Raw genomic sequence first — 23,171 nt, 5'->3', positions numbered from 1 at the left:
AAATATATGCAGAGGAAGAATTACACTGGCACCTTGGAGCTAAACAACGGTGGTTAACGGAGAGAGACCGTAATACTAAATACTTTCACACTGTTGCTACCCACAAAAATAAGAAAAATAGAATTCATAAGTTAGAAATTGCAGGTCAACTTACAGATAACATAGAGAATATAAATACACATATTATTGAATATTACACTGAATTGTTGGGTACTCTGGGTAGCAAATATGCACATTTATCATATGATTTTTGGGATCCCTTGATAAACTTAGCTTAATAGAGGCTAATCAATTAGAAATATCTTTCACTGAGGCAGAAATTAAATCTTGCATCTTGCTAAATCTTTCTATGACAACACATAACAGAGTTAATCATATTTGATAATCTGCTTAAGATCGAGAAAATATTAAGTTTGCAATGATGACATACACCTATCTTGAAATTGATCTGATACTATGAGACAAAAGAATTAATAAGAGTAAATTGTTTACTGGATCGTGATATTGTACTGTACAAAATCATCTGTGTAAATTGGATGGTCATAATGCATTCTGCCAGATGTCGCTTATGATTTGTAGAAGTTAAAAAAGTTTTAATTCTATTTACCAACATAACACAGATCCTATCGGGTCACACCAATAGAAAGTTAATCAAAAAAGTTTATGATTAATTATAAATTGTTATAATTAATATAAATGTCATAAAGATGACAAGCTTAAACATATTAAATTTATAAGCGTGTATGACACGTATGAATTTATCACAACAATAGTAAAAAAAATATAATTGTTCAGAACAATTATATAGATATTAAATGGATTACAAATATTAATTATGAATTAATATTTTGGGCTAAAGCCCATTTCAATTTGGGCCTAAATTAAATTTAAAATTTAATTCAAAAGCCCAAATTAAAGGCTCAAATCAAAAACCCAAAATTAACCGATTGAATTATGGGCTTATGGCTCGAGTGGCGTTTTCGTAATATGCCTAGAACTGACTGATAAGGGCATTTTGGTAAATACCAAAACTGACCCGAATGCCTATATAAAGGCAGAAGGGTAAGGGATAAAATCATTCCGATAGTTCGAGTCTGATCGATTCGAATATCATTTTCTCTTTCTCGTATTTTATCCTCTCAGAAAAGAATACGCAATCCACGTATATTCTTGCGAGTTGTGAATAGTGTTTTTACGGGAGTCATGAATAGTGTTTTTGCAAAAGTCGCGGTTCTGTTTTTACAAAGTCGTGAATCAATTTTTATGAAAGTCATTAATAGTGTTTTACGACTATCGTGAATAGTGTTTTTATGAATACTGCTAGTACAATATTTCTGGCAAAAGAAATACCAGCTCTCTGGTTATTTCCTGGTGGACACTGATAGTGGTATCAGACGTCTGGTGCTTCGAAGCGAGTCAGACTTCAATTTCAATTCGAATTTGGAACAAGGTACAAAAGTTGTTTTAATTTATTTAAATGTTAAATAAATTTAGTTTTAGAAATCAATCAAGGAGCAGATCCTTAGTTTTTGGTAGAAGTAAAAATTTTATTTTACGTTCTTTCCGCACCTTAAGCCTAAACGGAGTTCTGCGGTAGATTTCCAAGCGATATTTGATGCAGGATTCCCCAACACTATCATAGTAGATGGAAAACTGTAATTCTGTTTAAGTATTATAGTAATCATAGAGTACGATTAGGGATGCAAACGGATCGGATACGGATCGGATAGTGGTGAAACCATATCGGTATCCGCTTTTAATTTCCGAATACGGATACGAATCGGATATTAGACGGATACATATGGATACGGATCGAATAGCGGATATCCGTAGATATATACATAAATATTTTTATAATTTATGGTAAATTATATGATATATATCTAATATTCGGATACGGATAATTGAAATTCAAAACCATATCCGTATCCGCATGGATATTCGGATATCAGATATCCGTATCTAATTTTCGGATACGAATGCGAATACGGTCGAATAATATCCAACCCGTTTGCACTCTTAAGTACGATTCTCCCCCTTTTGGTCTGAAATTGTAAAATTAGAACATATAGGTCAAATGAGTATAAAATATGAGCCTGTCATACAAACAAAGGTTCTTTTTTTGCAAGACTTATGGTTAGAAAACTGTACATTAGCCACTAGATTTCCTGCAGTGTATAGAGTGTGCACCAACAAAAATGTCACGCTAGTGACACCATACACTCTCAAGGCCAATGTGTTAGATTAAGAATTGTATTAATAAGTATCAAGCAACAAGAATGGGTTGTAATACTTCACATCATTAGCCAAATTTCATTTACACATTTGAATAATAAACTAGCTTGGAGATGGGAAAATACAAGGAAGTATTCAGTCAAATCTTTATACAAACTACTCAATCATCCATGTCAATGTGTAATTCAATAAATTATAGGAATAAAAAATAGTGAACTAACTCGAACTATTCTTATTATTTGAAACATTACTTTTAATCCAAATGTAGAATACCAAAACACCTTCTTCGCTAATCCAGCTATTTCTTCATCACCCACACATATCTCAATATCAACGCAGCCAAACTCGCGGAAAATTAAACAACTTTTTATTTCACTCTGGAGAGCCGTAAGAAATGCCATCCGAATATAATAGTTTTATCAAATGAATATATATATCTCAAATTCCGATTCGACACGGGGAATTTTAAACTCTGAAATTGAATCATGACAATATTTGAATCAATTCGAAAAGGCTGAGTTATTTTTAAAATATCTAATCATATACTGATCGGTCAGTTTCAATACCATCACGTGGAATTCTTTATCTTTTATTTCGATCTCAAAAACGAACTGACTAAAAAGAAAAATATAGCGCCGGAGAAGATACGAATATCCAGTGTGGATAACTGCGAGGGTGAGATCACGAATCTTTCGTACAGGGTAATCCAAGCCGCAGGATGTTGCTAATAAAATAACCGTTGGATCACATCTTAACGCGTGCTTCGAGCCAAATGGTTTATTATCCAAATCTCAGCCTCGAGGTTGGGTGGCAACGAGCTGGGTTCAGCTTAAATTCGCCACGAGCTGACTCGTTCGAGTCACGAGCAAGCTGACTTTAGAGATTCAAGATTAAATCTTAGCTTGAAATTGTCACGAATTGGATCGAGCTAGATTGCGAGCTTGTGACCTGACTCGCTAGATCAATTTATTTTAAGAAAAAAATAAATTTGATATAGCTCATGAACTAGCTCGCTGGATCACTTTATTTTAAGAAAAAAAAAAATTCTACAAAGTTTTTGAACTCGCTTAACTAAGTTGGACTGAACTGAATAATATAAAATACACACGAATTTATATAAATTCACAAATTGATGTCTAACTGAACTAGTTCATGAACTAATGAGCAAATTAGACTTCAACTTGAAATCATTAATTCTGAATTAAAAGGTTTTTTTTACCACCCCTACCTCGGCGTAGTGCCCCTTCCAGAGGAAAAGACCGTCTGAATTGTGTTCGTTCCTAACCGGACGAAGAGTTAAAATCGTTCTACATTCTATTCTGTACGTCAGTGGACCAGGTCCGTGACAAACCGAAGTCTATAAATGATCCACCTCCCTACGCCGGTCGGATTCAGCAGCGAAGCGAACACACCATACCTCCTTTCTCTCGCGAAAGTTCATGTCCATCTCGCCCATAGAGTCGCAAGGATCCGACGCATCATCTAACCATTTTGTTGAAAAAGAAAACCCTAGCTCCAACCATGGCGTTGCTCAGCTTTCCCCACCCCCGCAGAGAGGCCGCGCAGTCTCTAATCCGCGAACACCAGGTGCGTATTTCGTGTTTCGGCCGGCGCTCTTATCAGTTTTTATCAGGTTTCTTAGACGATTGGGTTAGGCCTAATTTACTTTCAAGTGGTGTAGCCAGGGTTAAATTCCTTTTTGACTGAATCATTAGTTTTAGGGTTAGGAACTTCTTCGCGCTATTATTGTTTCCAAGTTGTTCATTAAAGACTTGATAATCTTAATATTGGCTAATTAGAGAGTAATTTTTAATACCTCAGTGTAATAGCTGGTTTTTTTTTACAATATATGTTTATTATCTTAAAAGGAAATAAATAGCATGATGCCATCACACCTCTTAAACAACACCACTTCAACTTAATTAGCCTGTCACTTTTGTAACCTTTGGTTAAAAGTGCTAATTAATTACTCTACCTCTCCTTTCTTTCTTATTATTCCCCTACTTCGTTGCTTTTTGTAGAATCAGCAATTGCATCTACAGGAGATTCTCTCAATCCTTCCCAAACGGTAATCTCTTATTCTTTTTAACCTGCTATTACGTTCTAGTTTGGTACAGGATTGATTCTTTTTCTTTTGATATGTAGCTACCTGGACAGATCCTCTTGTTCTTTTATTAAAATTTAAAACCAATATCTCTTTCAGGTAGTTGGATTTTCAGTGCCAATAGGAAATTCTTCTGCTGTTTCAGAGAATCTTCAGAACCAAACCAATGGGATCCAACCAAATTCCAGGAGAAATCAGGGTGTAAATGCAAATTACCTCCTGAATTTCTCCTATGACCCGATAAATCGTTCTGCGACACGGGGCTCACGTGCACCCCCTCCTCAGAGAAGGCCGAGAAAGATACAACCGTACAACAAGGACCTCTTCCTTCAGGCAAATTACAGATTTACTGTTTTAGACACAGGAAACTATGAAATTGCATCAATGGACCCTGATAAAATGCTCCAGTGGGAAGATATAATCTGTGTGAAGCATCGTACTGCCGTTCCAGTACAGTGCCCAATTTGTTTGGAGGCCCCTCTCTGTCCCCAAATTACCTCTTGTGGCCACATCTACTGTTTCCCATGCATTTTACAATACTTTGAAAATGGGACAGAAAACCGTAAAGGAGAAATATACAAGAGGTGCCCCTTGTGCTTCATGATGATATCTACAAAAGATCTTTATACCCTTGTAATTGAAAATGTCAAGCAGTTGTCTGTTGGCGACGTGGTGACATTCGCTCTATTGACCCGGTCAAAGGTATCTCTCTTTCCAAACCTAAAGACTGGAAAATTTGAAAATAACCCTGTTGGTCTAGAGGAAGATGTGGTGAGTGACACTTTCGCTAAGTTTGTGTTGACAAGTGATGTAGATATTTCGGTACAAGAGGCAAAGAACGATCTGACGGATTGGTTACAAAGGGCGGGTTCTGGAATGGTGGATGACTTGGAGAAGGTGCCCTATGTTTTAGATGCAGTTGAGCATTTGGAGGAGAGAAGGAAGTATTGGACGGAGTATAGAAACTGTGCTACCAGTTCAAGGACTGGTACCAGCCCTCCCTTGAAAAATAGTCTCTCTCCTCCCAAAAGTGAGGCCCTGATAGATAGTACTGTAGGGGAAAGCTCTGAGAAAGGTTTGGATGAGAAAGAAGGCGATTCATACACATTTTACCAGGTCTTTTTTCTCTCGCTGTACATGTATCATGCTATTAGTATAACTATGAAGCAAGTAAACTGCCACACATAAAAATCTAATAAAAATATAGTTTTGGATCTGATCTGATTATACCACTTAAGGAGCTCGAACTGATTTTGAGGTTATGTTCTGGTACGATGCAGCCTCAGCAATTGTTCGTATATTCTTGTTTGTTCATGGCTAATATGTTATGGAAGTGTGAGGCAGTTTTCTCGACTGTATCCAACCAATACATCCTCACAACAGTTGTTTTTTATAACTATTGCATGCCTTCATACATGCCTGTCAATATCCCATGCAGTCCTAGCCCTTATACGACACTAAGACTACATGGCCAGAGTTAATTAAATTAAAGTTTTTTTCTTATCATTCTTTTTGTTATTGTAGTCTGCTGATGGTCAGCTTCTAATTCTCCATTCTGTCAACATGAAGTGTCTTCTTCACCACTATAGGAGCTATGATATGCTTCCCCCGAGGTCACTTCATTAAAAAGATCTATTAAATAATCTCTAAGCATTCCATATTAAAATAATTTTTATGCAAACAATTTTTATACCTTTTTTTTGTCTCGTGTAGGATAAGTGGGAAGATATTGGAGCTGGAGACAGTGACCCAGTCCCAAGAAATGAGAAAGCGGTATCGGTTCTTGAGCCACTTCTCGTTAACTACTACATTCCAGGTGCCTTTCTTGTTTAAGGTTTAAGTTTTTTTTTTTTTTTTACTTTGTTATTTATATAGCAAGAGAAATCCTTCATGTACTTTCTTGAACCTTTTCAGCTATGTGAAATTGATTTGGGAGGTTTATTACCGCCTTATTCACTATCACCATTCATGGAAGAAATCAAGAAGCGCGAGAAACAAAGGAAGCGACTTGCTAAGAAGGTATGCGTATGTTAATTTTCTAAGATATCTGTTAATTGCGCCAAAATGATAGCTCTAATTTTAGGGGATTTCATTGAATTTCGAACATAAAATGTATACCGCCACCTCAGTTAACCTATACTTGGGAGGTTTACCTGAGAAAAAGTAATGAAAATAAAGAAAACTTTTTTTCTGTAATTTTCAAATGTTAAGGAAGAAAAGGAGAAAGTAAAAGCAGAGATCGCTGCAGCAATTGAAGGTGGGGTTGCACCTGATCCCAGGCATTATTCATACTCCCCCAAGGATGTCGCTTTCTCTTTGGATGACTTTGAAGGTACATTTTTGTTGAGTGTCTGCCATGATAAGAGGCTATTTATTCAGATGGTCCAAAATGCATAACCTGGCTTTCATTTGTTCCCTGGACACATTTTAATTTTGTTATTTGGCCCCAACTGTCATGTTTAGTCAAAATTATGGACAGATAGCGTGGAATGAGTTGTATAAAATGCCAGGAGAATTTCTTTAGAATTAGCATTATTTGATGTTTTCATCTAGTATTTAAATGGAAAATGACGGTGGGAGCCCAAAGTGATATACATTACATCGCTAGAGTGCCACGAGAAATTTCAAACTTTTGTACCAATCAATGTGGGTTATAGCTGGTGCTTACAGCCTGTGTAATTTGCTCTCTATACATTTGAAGAATGGATATCACGGTTTAATTCTTCCTACCAATTGTGGTAATTTTATTTTCCATTTGTCTAAAGCTCTGGGAAACAGCCCTGCTGCATCAACTAGCCCACCAACAACTGGAGAGAGGAAGCTGTTTTCTGATGTCGCCAGACTTGGTTTTGCATCAGGACACGATTCTCCTTCTCTGAAACCCGAACCAGGTGTTGCTTCATTGAGAATTAACAACAGCACAACAACCGGCCCTTCTACCCTTCAAGGTACTATTTTACTTGTAATTTGTTCTACTTGGCTTTCTGAGTCTTGATTTTGCATATTCATGATTTGAGTGCGTTAGGATTTCTGTTTACAAGGTAAATTTGAATTGCTTTATAATATTAAATGGCTATTCATTTGTGCTTTTTTAGGTCCAACAGCAGCAAGCACACTGTCATTTGCAAACATAATAGCGACTGCAAGAGCACCTGAAAGGCATGAGACAAGCAGAACAAACACAGATGGAAATGGAATCGGAATTGGGAAAAAGGGGAAGAAGCCCAGCAGAGTTCTGCTCTCCACCTCAGGTGGGCGCCGCTATTGATCCCAGCTTATGTTATTTCTCTGTGCTTGTGGATCTGTTTGTGTATGTGTAGAGAATAATCATGATTCTGCTTTTGCAAGTCTGTTGGTCTCTTTTGCTTTTGGTTTGTTGCGATTGCTCTTTACTTGTGCAACTGAGATGGTACTGCAGCTGTAGCTGTGCGTTGCTCGTGTTTCCATGTAGATTGCTCTTTTCCGGCCAATAATTTTTCTGACTATATTTTTTTTTTTGTCGTGAATAACTTTTTCATTTCCCTCACGGTTAAACAATTTATGGTGGTACCTTTTCATGTGACAAATGTGCAAACCAATCCAATGCTATTGATTAGCATGAATATCATTAATTGTCAACATTTCAATATAGGATTATAAACAAACTAGTACTATGGTATTTTTTTCATATGACAAATGTGCAAACTAAGTACTATACTATTGATGAGCATGATCAACATTTCAATATAGGATTATAAGAGCATCTACATCCTTGAAACTCTTGGAATTTTTAAATAACTGTTAACTAATATTTAGAAATTGTCTCTAAAAGTTTCTAAACCCCACATCTCTAAAACTAAAATTTAGAGTTTCTTAATTGCCACATCAGCAAATAAATTACATGAGAAAAGAATTTCAGCGAATTATTTGGTCACGTCAGAGTTTATAAACGATTTTTTATTAAGAAACTTTTGAGCAAAGTTGCTAAATAACTAGTTTAGAAACTGCCACATCAGATTAGAAACTCCAAAAGTTGCATTTCTGAAACTAGTTTAGAAACTGCCACATCAGATTAGAAACTCTAAAAGTTTCAATGATATAGATGCTCTAAATAAACTAAGTTTTCTGTCGTCCAAAAAAGAAAGAAAATGCGGTCGTCACAACTCTTTGAGGTGTTAATAGGTTTCGAGTTATTTTGGAATGTAACAGTAGGGTAAAAAATCGATATCATTCCAATAAAGATTAATTCCAACCCTTTTCACAAGGAAAATAAATTAAATGTACTAAATAACCGAATTCTTAGTCTACGTTGTGATTTGTATATATAAATACTGTTGAGCTAATTTACCCCGCGTTTCTCGGATGCAAGTATGGGGGATTTCCCGCATGTAAGAATACATAGCTGCTTCGCTGCATTTACGTATTTCATCTTGTCAAATCCAAAATGATAACACACTTTGACTATGTTTTGTCAGTCATTACGAGTCGAATCGGAGCAGTACGACTTGAGACACCGATTAATTTGTCCTATTCGCTTTTGGTTGGCGCGGTGGCATAGAAACGAACATGAGCAGTAGCGTGTTCAAGGCAAATGGATCGAGCCCAAAAAACAGACCAGATCAAATTGGCCCTGGTCCAAGCCTTAAGCTGTTACTGTTAGCATACAAAACGAGAGGTGAGCAGAAGCGTGGCCAGGCGATAGCCGAACAATAAGGCGGAAACAGGTAAAAAATATCGAGGTCGCCGCCAAGTCTAAGACTTGAATTATTGCATATTTATTATAATAAGTCGGCCCATTTGCGTATCGTCTCCGACTCATCTTATCCTTTTCCTCTTTCTTTCTCTTTATATACCTACTTAGCCTCTTCCCCACGCCTCCCCGTTGCGACCCACCTCCCCTCTCTTCCCCCTTTCCCTCACTCTCTCCCCACCGAACCTGTTTGGCGTTTTTCGTCATCTCTAGGGGTTGGCTCCTCTTGGGAGGTATCCGATCCATCTCCTTTTTGAATTTATAGCTGCTTAGTTACTAATTACTATCTAGGTTTAGTGATTTCTCGGTTTTCTTTTAGACGATTGATTAACATAGAGACAAAATATTAGGAGTGTCAATATGTGAGTTGAGTGAAGCACTTGCGAGTCCTCTTAGTTGTTGATTTGTGGAAAGAAATGGGGGGACAATGGATTTTCAATTTTTTTTTCTGATTACTTACCAATACTTCTGAGAATAACTCTCAAATTGGATGATTTAGGCTGTGATGTGAATATAGACATCTTGTAAATATTGATTAAACTAATTGCAATAAGTTCAGTATTTGCTTTCTCCCGGTACTGTCATTCGGTAATTTGATACCTCTTGATTATCTTATAAAATACCTAACTGAACTAGATATAGTATTTTGTATGCATTCTGTGGAGTGAAGATTAACATGTCTATAGGAACTGGTCGCGCATTTAACACAGTGATGTTTCCAATACTTTTGTTGTTCTTACATTATTATTTGTTTCCCCCCCCCCCCTCCGAAATATAGAAGAAAATGCAACATTCAATCATGTTTATTCATTTTTTTCTCAGATTAAATAAAGTGATACACTATTTAGATCTAGTGTGTCTTACTACACATTTCTTGCATTGATTCTAGAACCATTATGATGGTATTGTGTAACCCCCCCTCTCTCTTGCTCTCTCTGAAATCAGCAGGTGTATAAAATATTCAAACTATGGCGGGTTCATTGGTACAGTCGGCAGTGTTACCAACTCTGCATGGCAGCCGGGCGCAGTTTCGCCGGTCGGCCAGGACCCGTGCTATTTCCAGAGTTACAATGAGCACATTACAAGTCCGCTCCCCTTCTCTTAGATTTTCTGGAACCCGAGTTCCACATACTTCCTTCTTTGGTACCGGATCCATCTTACCAGGTCAGGCAATGCGTCCAGTCCGTAAGCAGACCAGAAGGGTTGCTGTCAAGGCCATGTTTGAACGGTTCACTGAGAAGGCTATCAAGGTGATTCACTGTTGTTTTTATTAGAACAGCACAACTGCTTTGTTTTGTAACAAACGTCCCGCCACGAACTGCTTAGAAATGTTAAAGTCGCCATATTTTTTAATTGAAAATTGATCATCAGATCATTCTTGACATGAAAAGCTTTTCTATTCAAGAATCTTAATTATTTTGAAAGCTAATACTTACCTTAATTTGCAGGAATAGTTTTCTGATTGAGAAAAGTTCCCTTGTAAGCTGGAATGGAAAATGCTTTTATTTACAAGGATGCTATTTGATTATGTAGCTTAAAATAATTAGTTGATAATAAAAAAAAATATATTTCTAAAAGTAACTCCTAATTTCTGAAATATAATACTTGCCTTAATTTGCGGGAATAGTTTTCTGATTGAAGAAAAGAGTACCTAGTAAGGAAAATGCTTTCATTTGCTTGGATGATTTTTTATTATGGTAGCTAGACATAATTATTTGATAATAAAAAAAAAATATCTAGAAGTAACTCCTAATTTCTGAAATTAAATTCTTCTTTTTTCAATATGCTTTCTGATTTTTAAGAAATCATATTTATTTATTTTAAATTGAAAACTATTTCTTATAGTAACTTTATATGATCATTAAAACAACTTCCTTGATGTAGCTTTTTTTTTTTTATCTCTGAAAGGTTATAATGTTGGCACAAGAAGAGGCGAGACGGTTGGGCCACAATTTTGTGGGGACAGAGCAGCTTCTGTTGGGGTTGATAGGAGAGGGAACAGGCATAGCCGCAAAAGTGCTGAAGTCTATGGGTATAAACCTAAAAGATGCACGTGTAGAGGTAGAGAAGATTATTGGCAGAGGCAGTGGATTTGTGGCTGTTGAGATCCCCTTCACTCCACGTGCTAAGCGAGTTTTGGAGCTCGCTTTGGAGGAAGCCCGTCAACTTAGTATGTTTCTTCTACATTTTTTATTTTGATTATGATTTATTTTGGAATTTATTTTAGTTGGAGGAAACCCAAAAATGGATTGTCGTCAACCTTTGTGATATTTCTTTTTTGTTTTGTAAGTTCTACCAATTAAACTTTACTCTGTTCATTTTGAGTTAATGGCATTAAAAGCTACTTATTCAGGAATTTGTGTTACTTAATCTAACAAGTGTTCTATGGCGTATATATAAAAAAACATGATAGGGTTATTGTAGTTTCCCCTCTCGTATTCCTGAACTCTAAAATTCCCATTTTGGTCCTTTGACATATTATCCCTTTGTGTCATTTTTGCTATCGTAAATTGAGATAAAAGTTTTACAAAAACAACCTATTTGAATTTTCTTTTTGGGTTTTTTACTCATGTTTTATGCAATCTTTTTTTTACGAGACCATTTTCTCTTTTTTTTTTCTGATCTGAGATGAAGATATCATGAAATTTTAACAGATAAAAAATGATAAATTGTTAGTTTTGTTGTATTTATGAACTATTTGTGCAATGCTCCTTTCTTTTTCAAAATAAAAATTGCTACTTGTATGCCAATGTTTTGTGATTTACATCTACTGAAAGTGTAATTTTATAATTTCAGGCCACAACTACATAGGATCAGAGCACTTGCTCCTTGGTTTGTTGCGAGAGGGAGAGGGTGTGGCTGCACGCGTGCTTGAGACCCTTGGTGCTGAGCCCAGCAATGTTCGTACTCAGGTAAAGCTTCTTACAATGTAATTTGTATCTTCTTTTGCAATATCTGCAAAAGGCACTAGAGCAACTTCAACATTGAATGTCTGGTCATATTTTTGGGATGTGGAGAGATAACCCTGACTATGCTTTCTCTTCCTCAACTAAGATTCAACATAGTTTTAGATATTTTCAGTGGTGCCTGCTACTTTTCTCTCAGGCTTTCAAGCAAAAGTTGCCACTTCATGAGAAATTTGCAGATGACGCCTGATATGTCATTTGTATTTTTTCAAATTGTCCAAAACATTCTTGAGAACATTTGCCCTGAAATGAAATTAGTGGCTTCCCCATAGTGCCAAATAACTTGTTCCCCCTCAATGATGGTGATATCTGCATTGAAAAAATCTGAGTTTTTTTATTTCCACGTGTAGGTTATAAGGATGGTTGGGGAAAGCACAGAGACAGTGGGTGCTGGTGTAGGGGGTGGAAGCAGTGGGCAAAAATTACCGACTCTCGAGGAATATGGAACTAACCTCACTAAGCTAGCTGAGGAGGTATTGTTTCTTCTGGAAGTTTTTCTTTTTTTATCATTTGTGTCACAATACATTTAACTCTTAGATCATACCTTGGTGAATGTTGCGTCTCCTGTAAGAAGTCTTCTTTTATTTTGAATAATATGTTTTTACTTCTACAAAATTCGGAAGTTGTGCCTTTTATATCCCTGAAAAGTGGGATATGCTTCATACATGCATCTATAATGTCCAGTACCTAAATTTGACCTGCCGTTTTCTTTCAAGATGCCCACATATTTCAATTCATCCTTTTGTCCTTATTTGTACGGATGTAAATATTGAGAAGTGAGTATCTTGGCATATTTGAAGTGAGGGGTACAAAAGATGTTTTACGTGTTTTTTAGGTTATACAAAGTACTTCCTTTCATGCTCACTTTGCTGTTCTTCTTTTTTCGGAGTCCTGTATTAAATTGCTTTGCTTGTAACAACATGGACTGGTATTAGCATATTTAGAATGCAGTTTGATTTTAAATTTCTTTGATTTGTCTTTATTTTTTACCTTGAATAATTTCCAATTTCTTTGATTTAATCTTAAATCTTTTTCCTTGATGGATACTTCTTTTTTTCTCTCCTGTAAGCATTTTGCGTTGGATATTATTATTTATTAGGAAAAATGATTTGTACCCTCAAAGCATATTAATTCTTTATTCTATTTATTCTAGTTGATTACATTTTTTCCAAAGAAAGTAGTGAAGTCATTTCTTCAATGGTAGCTTAGGGGATGATGATATAGTTAGGCTGTGCAAGTTATGTTTACTTTTGACTAGTATGTTACTTTTTCTCCAAAATAGTGAAGCCATTTATTCAATACTAGCTTAGGTGATGTTGAGTTAGGTTATGCAAATTAGCTTTGCATTTGAATAGTATGTTACCCAATCTTCATTTTTTTCAAAATAGTTTTTTTTGGCATGTAAATAGGGCAAACTAGACCCTGTGGTGGGGAGGAAAGAGCAGATAGAGCGCGTGACACAAATTCTGGGGAGAAGAACAAAAAACAACCCATGCCTAATTGGCGAGCCCGGTGTAGGCAAGACTGCCATTGCAGAAGGCCTTGCCCAGCGTATTTCTAATGGAGATGTTCCTGAAACCATTGAAGGAAAGAAGGTTAGTTTTCTCTTCTAATGACTATTGACACAAATTCTGTGAAGTTGTATGTTTAGACCACATGAATGTCTGCTGTTGCACTTCCTTTTTTCGTCTTTCTGCATAGATTAGAATACCATGCATATGTGCAATGGAGTATGATTTTTGTACGTGTTTCTCAGCTTATTTGCATGCAGCATGTGTCCAGAAGTATTATTCTGTGAAGTTAATGACTCATATTGAACAACTACATTTTCATTTTGTGCTGCCCTCAGGTAATAACACTTGACATGGGACTGCTTGTGGCGGGGACAAAATACAGGGGAGAGTTTGAGGAGAGGCTTAAGAAGCTTATGGAGGAAATTAAGCAGAGTGATGACATCATCCTCTTCATTGATGAGGTTCACACGCTTATTGGAGCAGGTGCTGCAGAGGGTGCCATTGATGCTGCCAATATCTTGAAGCCTGCTCTTGCCAGAGGTGAACTTCAGGTACTAAATATTTCTGTTTTTATTTTTTTGAAGGAATAATTAATCCTCACCATCCATTTATAACTAAACAACCCATAATTCTCCCTTGAGGATAATTTAGATGTCTTTTCAAGAAATGAGAAGCTAGTTGTTGCAATAGGATTTGCCATGCTTTGCAGTCGTGTCAGGATCCTTTCGGTTTGCTAGATTTTAGGTTTCAAGTGGTGCATGCCATTACTCAGTATTTCCTGTTCGAGCCTACAATTTCTAACAGTCTTCTTATCAGATTTTAGGTGTAGGATAAGAAATTTTTTATCGAGCTAGAGAACATATATATAAAAAAGGACTCGGTATTTATTTTGATGATATTTAAAATGATGAATTTATTTATGCATGCCCTTGTACATATAAGCAGTGGGGAGTTGTAGGTTGGCTATTTGTTAAAAGTCAATAGGCCTTGGAGTGCTGCAAGGATACTTCTGTTTTGTAGAGATATCTGCTATTAATAATCTTTTCCATTTGCTGTTTTGTTTTAAAAAATCGTAGTGCATTGGTGCAACAACACTAGACGAATACAGGAAGCACATAGAAAAGGACCCAGCACTTGAGAGAAGGTTCCAGCCTGTTAAGGTACCTGAACCTACTGTCGATGAAACAATAGAAATCCTGAAGGGCCTTCGTGAGAGGTATGAGATTCATCACAAGCTCCGCTACACTGATGAGGCTTTAAAAGCTGCCGCAAACCTGTCATACCAGTATATCAGGCAAGTTACTTGATGTATTATCCTTTTGTCTTGTTTGTACCTTTTATGTTCCTTTAGGGGTTTAGTTATTGCACTTATATTTAGTTAATACAATTAAGAACATACTCGGTCTTTCATACTGATACCAAACAATATTGCAACTTTTTTCTTTGATTTTAATATTTTGTCAGAAAATTTAGCAATTTTCTTTTGCACAAGATATTTAACATTTTAACTTGAATATGTCTGGATATGCAGTGATCGTTTCCTCCCTGATAAAGCAATTGACTTGGTTGATGAAGCTGGTTCTCGTGTCAGGCTTCGCCATGCTCAGGTATACATGTTATCTTATTAATACTCTCTTTATCATTATGGCTGAAGTACTGTGCAGTAGAAATACATAATTAATATATGATCAAGTACAATGGAGTTTTAAGGTACTTGAGGCACATTCATGTCTCAGGAATTAAAACAGTATTTGTGAATGCTCTTTTGTCATGACAGCTTCCGGAGGAGGCTAGGGAACTTGACAAGGAACTCCGCGGGATTACCAAGGAGAAGAATGAAGCAGTTCGAGGCCAAGATTTTGAGAAAGTACATTTTTATATACCTTTTTGTCGTCATAATTACTATTAAATTAATTTAACCACTACAGTTGCTGATTACCAGCATTATTTTGCATTTACAATTCTACCAGGCTGGAGAGCTGAGAGACCGTGAGATGGAACTAAAGGCTAAGATTGTATCCATGATTGACAAGGGCAAGGAGGAGAGCAAGGCTGAGAGTGAAACTGGCGAATCTGGTCCAGTTGTCACTGAGGCTGACATCCAACACATTGTCTCATCCTGGACTGGCATCCCAGTTGAGAAGGTTTCATCTGACGAATCAAACCGCCTCTTGAAAATGGAGGAGACCCTCCACACCCGCATCATTGGCCAGGACGAGGCTGTCAAGGCCATCAGCCGTGCAATCCGCCGTGCCAGGGTTGGCCTCAAGAACCCCAACCGGCCAATTGCTAGCTTCATCTTTTCAGGTCCCACTGGTGTGGGCAAGTCTGAGCTTGCCAAGGCTCTTGCCACCTACTACTTCGGTTCTGAGGAGGCCATGATTCGCCTGGACATGAGTGAGTTCATGGAGCGTCACACTGTATCCAAGCTTATCGGGTCCCCACCTGGTTATGTTGGGTACACTGAGGGTGGCCAGCTTACTGAGGCGGTTCGACGTAGACCGTACACTGTGGTACTCTTTGATGAGATCGAGAAGGCACACCCTGATGTGTTCAACATGATGCTCCAAATCCTTGAAGATGGGAGGTTAACCGACAGCAAGGGCAGAACCGTTGATTTCAAAAACACCCTGCTCATCATGACGTCCAACGTTGGTAGCAGCGTGATTGAGAAAGGCGGCCGCAAAATTGGGTTTGACCAGGAGTCTGACGAGAAAGACAGCAGCTACAACCGCATCAAGAGCCTTGTCACTGAGGAACTAAAACAATACTTCAGACCTGAGTTCCTGAACAGGCTCGACGAGATGATTGTGTTCAGGCAACTAACCAAGCTCGAAGTGAAGGAGATTGCTGATATAATGTTGAAGGAGGTGTTTGATCGGTTGAAGAAGAAAGAAATAGACTTGCAAGTGACAGAGAGGTTTAGGGATCGGGTGGTGGATGAAGGGTACAACCCAAGCTATGGTGCCAGGCCGCTCAGACGTGCCATAATGCGGCTGCTCGAGGACAGCCTTGCCGAAAAGATGCTTGCTGGTGAGGTCAAGGAAGGGGACTCGGCGATTGTTGATGTAGACTTGGATGGGAAAGTTGTAGTCTTGAGTGGTGAGAGTGGTGGTGCTGCCAAGGAGGCCGTCGCCCCGCCAGCTGTGCCCGTGTGATTGACTTCATTGTATGGTTTTCAGTAGCTAGTTATCTTTTTCTTCTTTTATATTTAATATTTTCTTTATCCTTTCCTAGTATTGTTTGGTCTTGGTGATGAAGTGCTTGGACTCTAGGGACTTGGTGTAAGGTGTATTAAATATATAGCTGGAAGTTAGCTCATGATAGCATTATATCAAACTGTATCATCAAATGTTCAGTGTCGCATCTCTCTGTGTTAAATTGGAAGACTGAGGGTTTATGAAAAGAACTTTAAACGGAGTGTTTCAGAATTTTTATCTAGTACAAGTCCGTATAAGTTGGTCGAGAACTATTGGCGTTGGGAATTTGTTCTGAATCTGTGGCTGGTTTTGGTTTAGAGAGACTTGGATCCAGATCTAATATTTTTTTTTTCTTTTTCTGAGGTTGTAGCATTATATTTCTTCGTATTTTTCCTTTTCTTTTAAAGGTATGGCATTTGAATTTTTTGTCAGGCATTTAGCCTTGGTTCATCTGTCAAATATACGGAGTCGTGTGTGAAAATTGTACGTAGTTAATATTTGTTCGAATTTTTTTTATTGAAATTAATGCATGTGCTACTGCACTAGGGCTGTACAAAAGTTTGGTAGATCGTTATTCGATTCGAGTTTGATTCGAAAAGTTCGTAAAAACTTTGATTAGAAATAGTTTGAAATTAATTCAAATCAAATTCAAACTGAACCTGGTTTGCTCGAAATAAGTTTGCAAACTATTCTAGTTCGAAATTCAAAGTAACGTGAACCATTGATTTCCGCTGATGATTTATGTTCGCTGATGACTTAAAAGTTAAAATATAAGGCTGTCTAATCATAAGTCATAACTTGTAAGTCGTATCTCTCGTTCTCAGTTCTAAAACTCTAGACAACTTTTACCTCTTGCTTTCGGTGACTACGATCACTCTTTCTTGTAAAAAAGTACGTAAAAGATTTAAAATTGAGTTTGTAAAAAATTCGATTTGAAATTAATTCAAACCAAACTTAATTTGAAATTAATTTAAATCAAATTCAAACTGGAGTAAGTTTGATTCGGTTCGATTTGTTTGCAGCCCTATATTGCACTATTAATGGATTGGAATACAGTTTTACTTGTTAAAACAAAGAATAACTCCAGAAACACATTTTTTTTCCTCACATTAACAAAACAGTCTTCTACAAACAACTCTAAGACTAGTCATATTAACAAAATGCTGCTATGTGACATGTAATATCCTTAATATAAAGACTACTATCATTCAAAGGTCTGAGGTAGAGGTTTGCCTACTAGGAAGGAAGCAAAGAGCACTAGGGACCTCTGTGGTTGAGAGAATGGAGCTTCGTGTGAAGCTCCTCTTATTGTTGCAAAAGTAAGCCTATCCCCATACACTTGAGTCCATCCTCCTACCTTCATAATTTAATAAAAGACCAACCAATTAAACAAAACTTTGTATTGGATATTACATTCATTAAAATAAGTTCAGTAAGAAAAAAACTATTTGCAAAGTGGGGGACAATTAGATAATTCTTGAAAGAATTGTAACGGAATGGGGTAGAATAGGTTTGTTTAATATGTTTTCAATTCTTATTTAACAAAGCATATCTTAAGGTTTCAGAGTGTAATCAGTAATCACACAACTCAACTCATGGCTTGAGTTTTGAAAACTGAAAGCGGAGTTTTGATATGTAATATCCAAAATGCTTGCCCATGTTACTTGTTGCTATGGAGTATGTATAAATATTGGTTAACTTCGGTCACGCCTTGCATGAAAGAAATCCTTCTTTAAATAGGAAATACCTGTGTACCAGCAAACCAAACCCTGTAAGGAACTGTAGTTTTCAGGCCCATTTGTTTGGCTAAATTGTGCACTAAAGATCTGCTACCGGTCAAAGGTATGACTGAGTCTTGATCACCACTGCATGAGAAATAAATTATACAGCTAGTTTAGACCCCAAAAAAAAAACTTGTAAGATAACCAATTAGGTTCGGCCATTACTTTAAACTGGTATGGGCCTATAATTTTATTAAATAATGCTCTTAAACAGATTCACCATAGAATTTATTTTCCTTTTTTTTTAAAATAAATAAATCAACTTAATTGATACATTACCTGTAAACTAAAACAGAGATGCCAGAGTTGACAAGCGAGCCGACAACTGAGATCGTTGGTATTTGCAAGTTAAGAACCTCATAATCTAAAACACTGAAATGAAGGGAGACATTTGTGACATCTGCACTTACTGGTGCATAAATTAAACCATTTTTGGCAACAAGTACCTGCTACAAACATCCCATTTTGTCACCCCATTGAGCTGTGCATGCATGGCATCTTGTACGTCCTTTCGGTTGAGATATCTTGCAGTTTCGTCCTCTATGCACACATCAATCCTCTCACCTACATGCTACATCAAAACACAGCAAGATACCAAGATCACTTTGAGTTTCTGCACATCTTTTTTTTTTTTTTTGTTAATAGATTAATATGATAACTTGTGGATATTCATCTAAAATTTTAAATTCTTAAAATGTTAGTTTTTGCTAGCTGTTCATTTGTTAAAGTTTGTAACATGTTTTAGTTGAATTATTTAATGTGATGTAATACCAAGAAAATTTGTAACACTCACTTCAAGGCTAAGGATTTTGGATTGGGAAAGAACTGAAGAGAGGCACACATCAAGGGTAACGTCGTACTTATCTACGAAACGACTTGTTTCTTTCGTCACTTGGTTCATTACCCGTTCACAAACAGGGCTCAGGGAGCCTCTGTAGTACTCACTCACATATCGCGAGTAGTTGCACACAGAAGTAAAAATCCTGTAAGTTGAGTCTGATATAAGCCCATGGGACCAAAAGAATTCCGCTCTTGAGTTGAAGTCTGTTGCGAATTCAAGCACTGGGTTGCCCAACTTTTATTGCCGGAAATAAAAAAAAGTCAAAAATAAAACATACAGCAAAATTAATGACCAGTTAAACAATTGAGAAATAATGATATCGGTTGACTTGGGATATCATTTAAATGTTGGTTAAGGTGATTAGCTTCAAATATTACTTCTCTTGGGAATACGACAGTTATGTCATGAATTAAAATATTAGAAAGTTCAATATCAGGAGTGGCTAAGCAACCATAAGAATTTTCAGGTATATACACAAGTTCAATATCAGGAGATGAAGTATTCCTGAGAAAGGAAAGAAAGATTGGTTTTGTTGAGACTTACAGCAATGCCCTTGAGATTAAATAGCTTTCCTTTCTTGTTAAATTCAACGATAAGTTGTGCAAGTTGTGGAACATAATGCCCTGCTTCCAAAAACAAGTATATTAAATAAGTTGAAAACAAAAATCTTATAATTCACATCATGTACCGTTGAAGAAATTCAAAATTGAGATTACATGGAAAAAAGAAGTGCATCATTTATTCATTTCTCTCCATTATCAAAATGGAGATGAAAAGTCAAGTGTTGTTTTTGTATTAACTCAAAGTCAATGATGATATGAACCCGGAATTCTTGTCATGGTTCTTGTAGGTGCACATGAGATGCTTTTATATTTTCTCCGGGATATATATTTTGATGAGGCCCAAAGATTTAGAAGTTTATATAGAAAAATATAAAAGCTGTGATATGTTATAATGGCAACAAATTTATTTGTAAACTGCAACAAAAAAAAAATGATAAAACATACTTTCTATAATATAATAGGAAGTATTAATTGAAAAATGATCATGCATTAATTGAAGAATTTGAAAAACTAATAGTTTGGTTTAATCAACTTTGATCAGTGAGCAAAAGATTCCTAAAGTATACCAAATTTGATACATGATCAATTTACATGACAAAGAACACATTAATACTTTCAGTGTTTTAAATTCAATAAGTTACAACATTGATTATAATAATTGTCAATATTTAGTTCCCTAAAAAAATGTAAAAGCATTTTGACAGAAATATCTAAAACTAGCGATAATGGACGTACCTGCATAGCTCTCTCCGGTGATGTAGAGGTCTCTATCCTTGTATTGTGGGAATTTAGCAAACCACCTTTGCAAGAACATTAAATTATCCCTAGCTTCAAGATTTTGAAAAAGAAAAACACACACAAACACACATGCTGCATTTTAGATATCGTTACGTCAAGAGTATCACAATTCTAAACAATTGGTCAAGTGAAATCACTGGGATCACCGTATTAAGGTAATTGATGTTCATAGTGAAAGGTTTAAATAGCATTTATCGCGTCATAGCGGAATGGCTAAAAAAAAAAGCGCTATGCTCAAATAGAGCTGCTATAGCGCGGAATAGCATACTATAGCGCCATAGCTTTTATGGTCCCAAAACACTATAGCACGCTATTTAGAACTTACTTCATATACACACTCAGGCAAGGACACAAACATATATACAGTGGAATTTTTTTTTTTTTAATTATGTTACATCTTTGCCAAAGAAACAAAGAACAAATGGGATGTTTTTGAATGCAGTGATCCCATACAATTAAACATATATATAAATAGAATATCTCTATGACCTTTTCTAAAAGGTACTAACACAACTCCAACATAATCAGACTCACCAAAATCAATAAAGCAACAGCCTATTATAAAAACAAACCAATTCCAATGAATCCAATACCCTTGAAAGAGTAAGCACCTGTCATTTTATCATTAACACCCTCATAGTCTGAAGAATTGCTTGAATATGAGAATCCAACCCCAGCTGGGCTCTCTACGTACAACATATTTGCTTCTGAAATTAAATTCAAAGTAAGGATAAACAGAGTACGAACGTAAAAGGAAACCCAGAAAAAGAAAAAAAAAGGTGATATTGAATTGATGCTTTTCAAGTCATTGGAAATAAGTTTCCAAAAAGATAACATTCAAAGAAATGGTTCAAAAAGAATTGTTTTTAATTTTCTACAAGCAAAGAAAATTTGTAAATACCTTTATTCCAACTATACTGGTTTCTCACCAATTTATTCCTGTTTGGTCTGAATGGCCCATTTTCAGAGAATGCTCCTACCCCAACCGAAGAACAACCTGGACCTTTTATATTTAAGGGAAACAAATGAGAGACAAAAGGAAATTAAAGACTAAAAGTCAATAAACAAAAAAATGTTAATCATTAGTCATAACAATTAAAAATAAAGATAGCATCTTTCTTTGTTGGGTCTAGTTACCTCCATTTAACCAAAGAACAAGTGGTTTTGATGTAGAGTCGATCTCAGACTCGGCGAAGTAATAAAAGAGTGATCTCTGTTTCACATCATCTACTGAAATGTAGCCTGAGAATTGGTTGAAGGTTACATTTGGTTGGCCCGGGAGAGCTGTTATCTTGTCCTGTAGAGAGGAAGTAGATGTCGTTTCTTGAGAGAGACCAAGATTGAACAGGACTGTAGCCATAACCATTGTCATGGCCATTGAATGGTGATAGAGAAAGAAAATGGCCATGGTTGAAGAAAGAGAAAAGGAGCTAATAATGAGTGATGTGGTCGAGGTGAGGTGAGTAATAAATCGTGTGCATTTATATTAGCTATGTATACTGTATGAAAGCAGTCAGTAGTTGTCTTCTTTTATTAATTTCGAGGCAACCCAATAACAACAGAAACACTTTTACAAACCATAAATAAAAAATAATAATTTATCAAACCGACTTAATTTTTTTTTATTTTTACAAAAATTACAAGAATCGAGATATCATTGGTCTAATTTTTTTTTTTTAAATTAAGATGTCATTTCGGTCCGAACCAATTTTACATATTTTGATCAAAAAATTATATAGTTGTTGGATAGAATTTGTAAAAATACTTCGGACCAAAATGATATCTCAATCCAAAGAAAAAATATATTTCGGATCGAAATGATATCTCGGTTCTTATAATTTAAAAAAAAAAATCATAACAACCTGCCGTTACCGTGAGTGCGTATCCTCTGAGATATCTCAACTTTTGCGTGACCGACGTGTACAGTACCTATTTGGGAGTGATGTAGGGAGTCAGTATTATGTGTGTTTTGATATTCGTGCAGAACGTATTTAAACGGTTGGGATTTTCCATAAAGTCACGCAAAGTTTGAGATATCTCAGAGGATACGAATTCCGTTACCGTGACTCCGTGAGAGTATGCTTCTCTTTTTATTCTTTCGGATGGATATTAGCGGTCATTACGAAATCAGAATGTTACTATTGGAGATTCATAAAATAAATTATTGCAATTATTAGTTTTTTAACAATCAATTAGAGTTAAATTATTGTTAAGAATATTATTATAGATATATGGTATTATATAAATAAAAAATAAAATACATTTTAAGCTAAAAGTATGATATTGAAGAACTTGTAGGAGAAGTGAGACTCATTAATTTTTTTTATTTTCCTCGCTCGTTTCAGCTTCACAATTTGAAAGTGAAATGTCATCAATGAAAAAAGAAAGAAAGGGAATGACGTGAAAGAGCCAGCCATTTCACCTCCTCTGTATTTTGATT

General features: G+C 36.2%; 3 protein-coding genes and 1 long non-coding RNA gene across 5 annotated transcripts; 2 read left to right on the top strand and 2 right to left on the bottom strand.

The window, feature by feature from the left end:
* Positions 1-3,551: 3,551 nt before the first annotated feature.
* On the top strand, positions 3,552-7,826 carry LOC144552219 (RING/U-box superfamily protein). Its single transcript, XM_078300365.1, has 9 exons — positions 3,552-3,822; positions 4,257-4,303; positions 4,439-5,455; positions 5,864-5,952; positions 6,053-6,155; positions 6,254-6,358; positions 6,551-6,671; positions 7,105-7,287; positions 7,435-7,826. Exons 1-9 carry the CDS (start codon positions 3,675-3,677, stop codon positions 7,605-7,607), a joined length of 1,986 nt encoding a protein of 661 aa, XP_078156491.1. The 5' UTR covers positions 3,552-3,674; the 3' UTR covers positions 7,608-7,826.
* Positions 7,827-8,916: 1,090 nt separating this feature from the next.
* On the top strand, positions 8,917-16,954 carry LOC144552216 (chaperone protein ClpC1, chloroplastic). Of its 2 annotated transcripts, none has more exons than XM_078300363.1 (11): positions 8,917-9,301; positions 10,017-10,318; positions 10,977-11,238; positions 11,865-11,980; positions 12,385-12,507; positions 13,444-13,629; positions 13,884-14,099; positions 14,625-14,842; positions 15,080-15,155; positions 15,326-15,415; positions 15,519-16,954. In XM_078300363.1, exons 2-11 carry the CDS (start codon positions 10,037-10,039, stop codon positions 16,704-16,706), a joined length of 2,757 nt encoding a protein of 918 aa, XP_078156489.1. In that variant the 5' UTR covers positions 8,917-9,301; positions 10,017-10,036; the 3' UTR covers positions 16,707-16,954. The 2 variants fall into 2 exon arrangements, with proteins under 2 accessions (XP_078156489.1, XP_078156490.1); XM_078300364.1 differs by lacking the exon at positions 8,917-9,301 and adding an exon at positions 9,312-9,359.
* On the bottom strand, positions 12,527-13,437 carry LOC144552218 (uncharacterized). The gene is made up of 2 exons (XR_013510970.1): positions 12,955-13,437; positions 12,527-12,898 (listed from the first exon to the last, which is right to left on the bottom strand). It is a non-coding gene; the product is annotated as an uncharacterized LOC144552218 (long non-coding RNA).
* An 878-nt stretch (positions 16,955-17,832) lies between the features above and the next one.
* On the bottom strand, positions 17,833-22,184 carry LOC144552212 (serine carboxypeptidase-like 45). The gene is made up of 10 exons (XM_078300359.1): positions 21,869-22,184; positions 21,633-21,734; positions 21,343-21,438; positions 20,669-20,761; positions 19,914-19,993; positions 19,323-19,604; positions 18,976-19,100; positions 18,809-18,901; positions 18,496-18,613; positions 17,833-18,105 (listed from the first exon to the last, which is right to left on the bottom strand). Exons 1-10 carry the CDS (start codon positions 22,137-22,139, stop codon positions 17,953-17,955), a joined length of 1,413 nt encoding a protein of 470 aa, XP_078156485.1. The 5' UTR covers positions 22,140-22,184; the 3' UTR covers positions 17,833-17,952.
* Positions 22,185-23,171: the final 987 nt, after the last annotated feature.

The sequence above is a fragment of the Carex rostrata genome, chromosome 3, assembly GCF_964058835.1.
Source record: "Carex rostrata chromosome 3, lpCarRost1.2, whole genome shotgun sequence".
NCBI classification, from domain to species: Eukaryota; Viridiplantae; Streptophyta; class Magnoliopsida; order Poales; family Cyperaceae; genus Carex; species Carex rostrata.
Note: the sequence above shows the minus strand (reverse complement) of the source record. Positions and strands in the feature narration are given on the sequence as shown.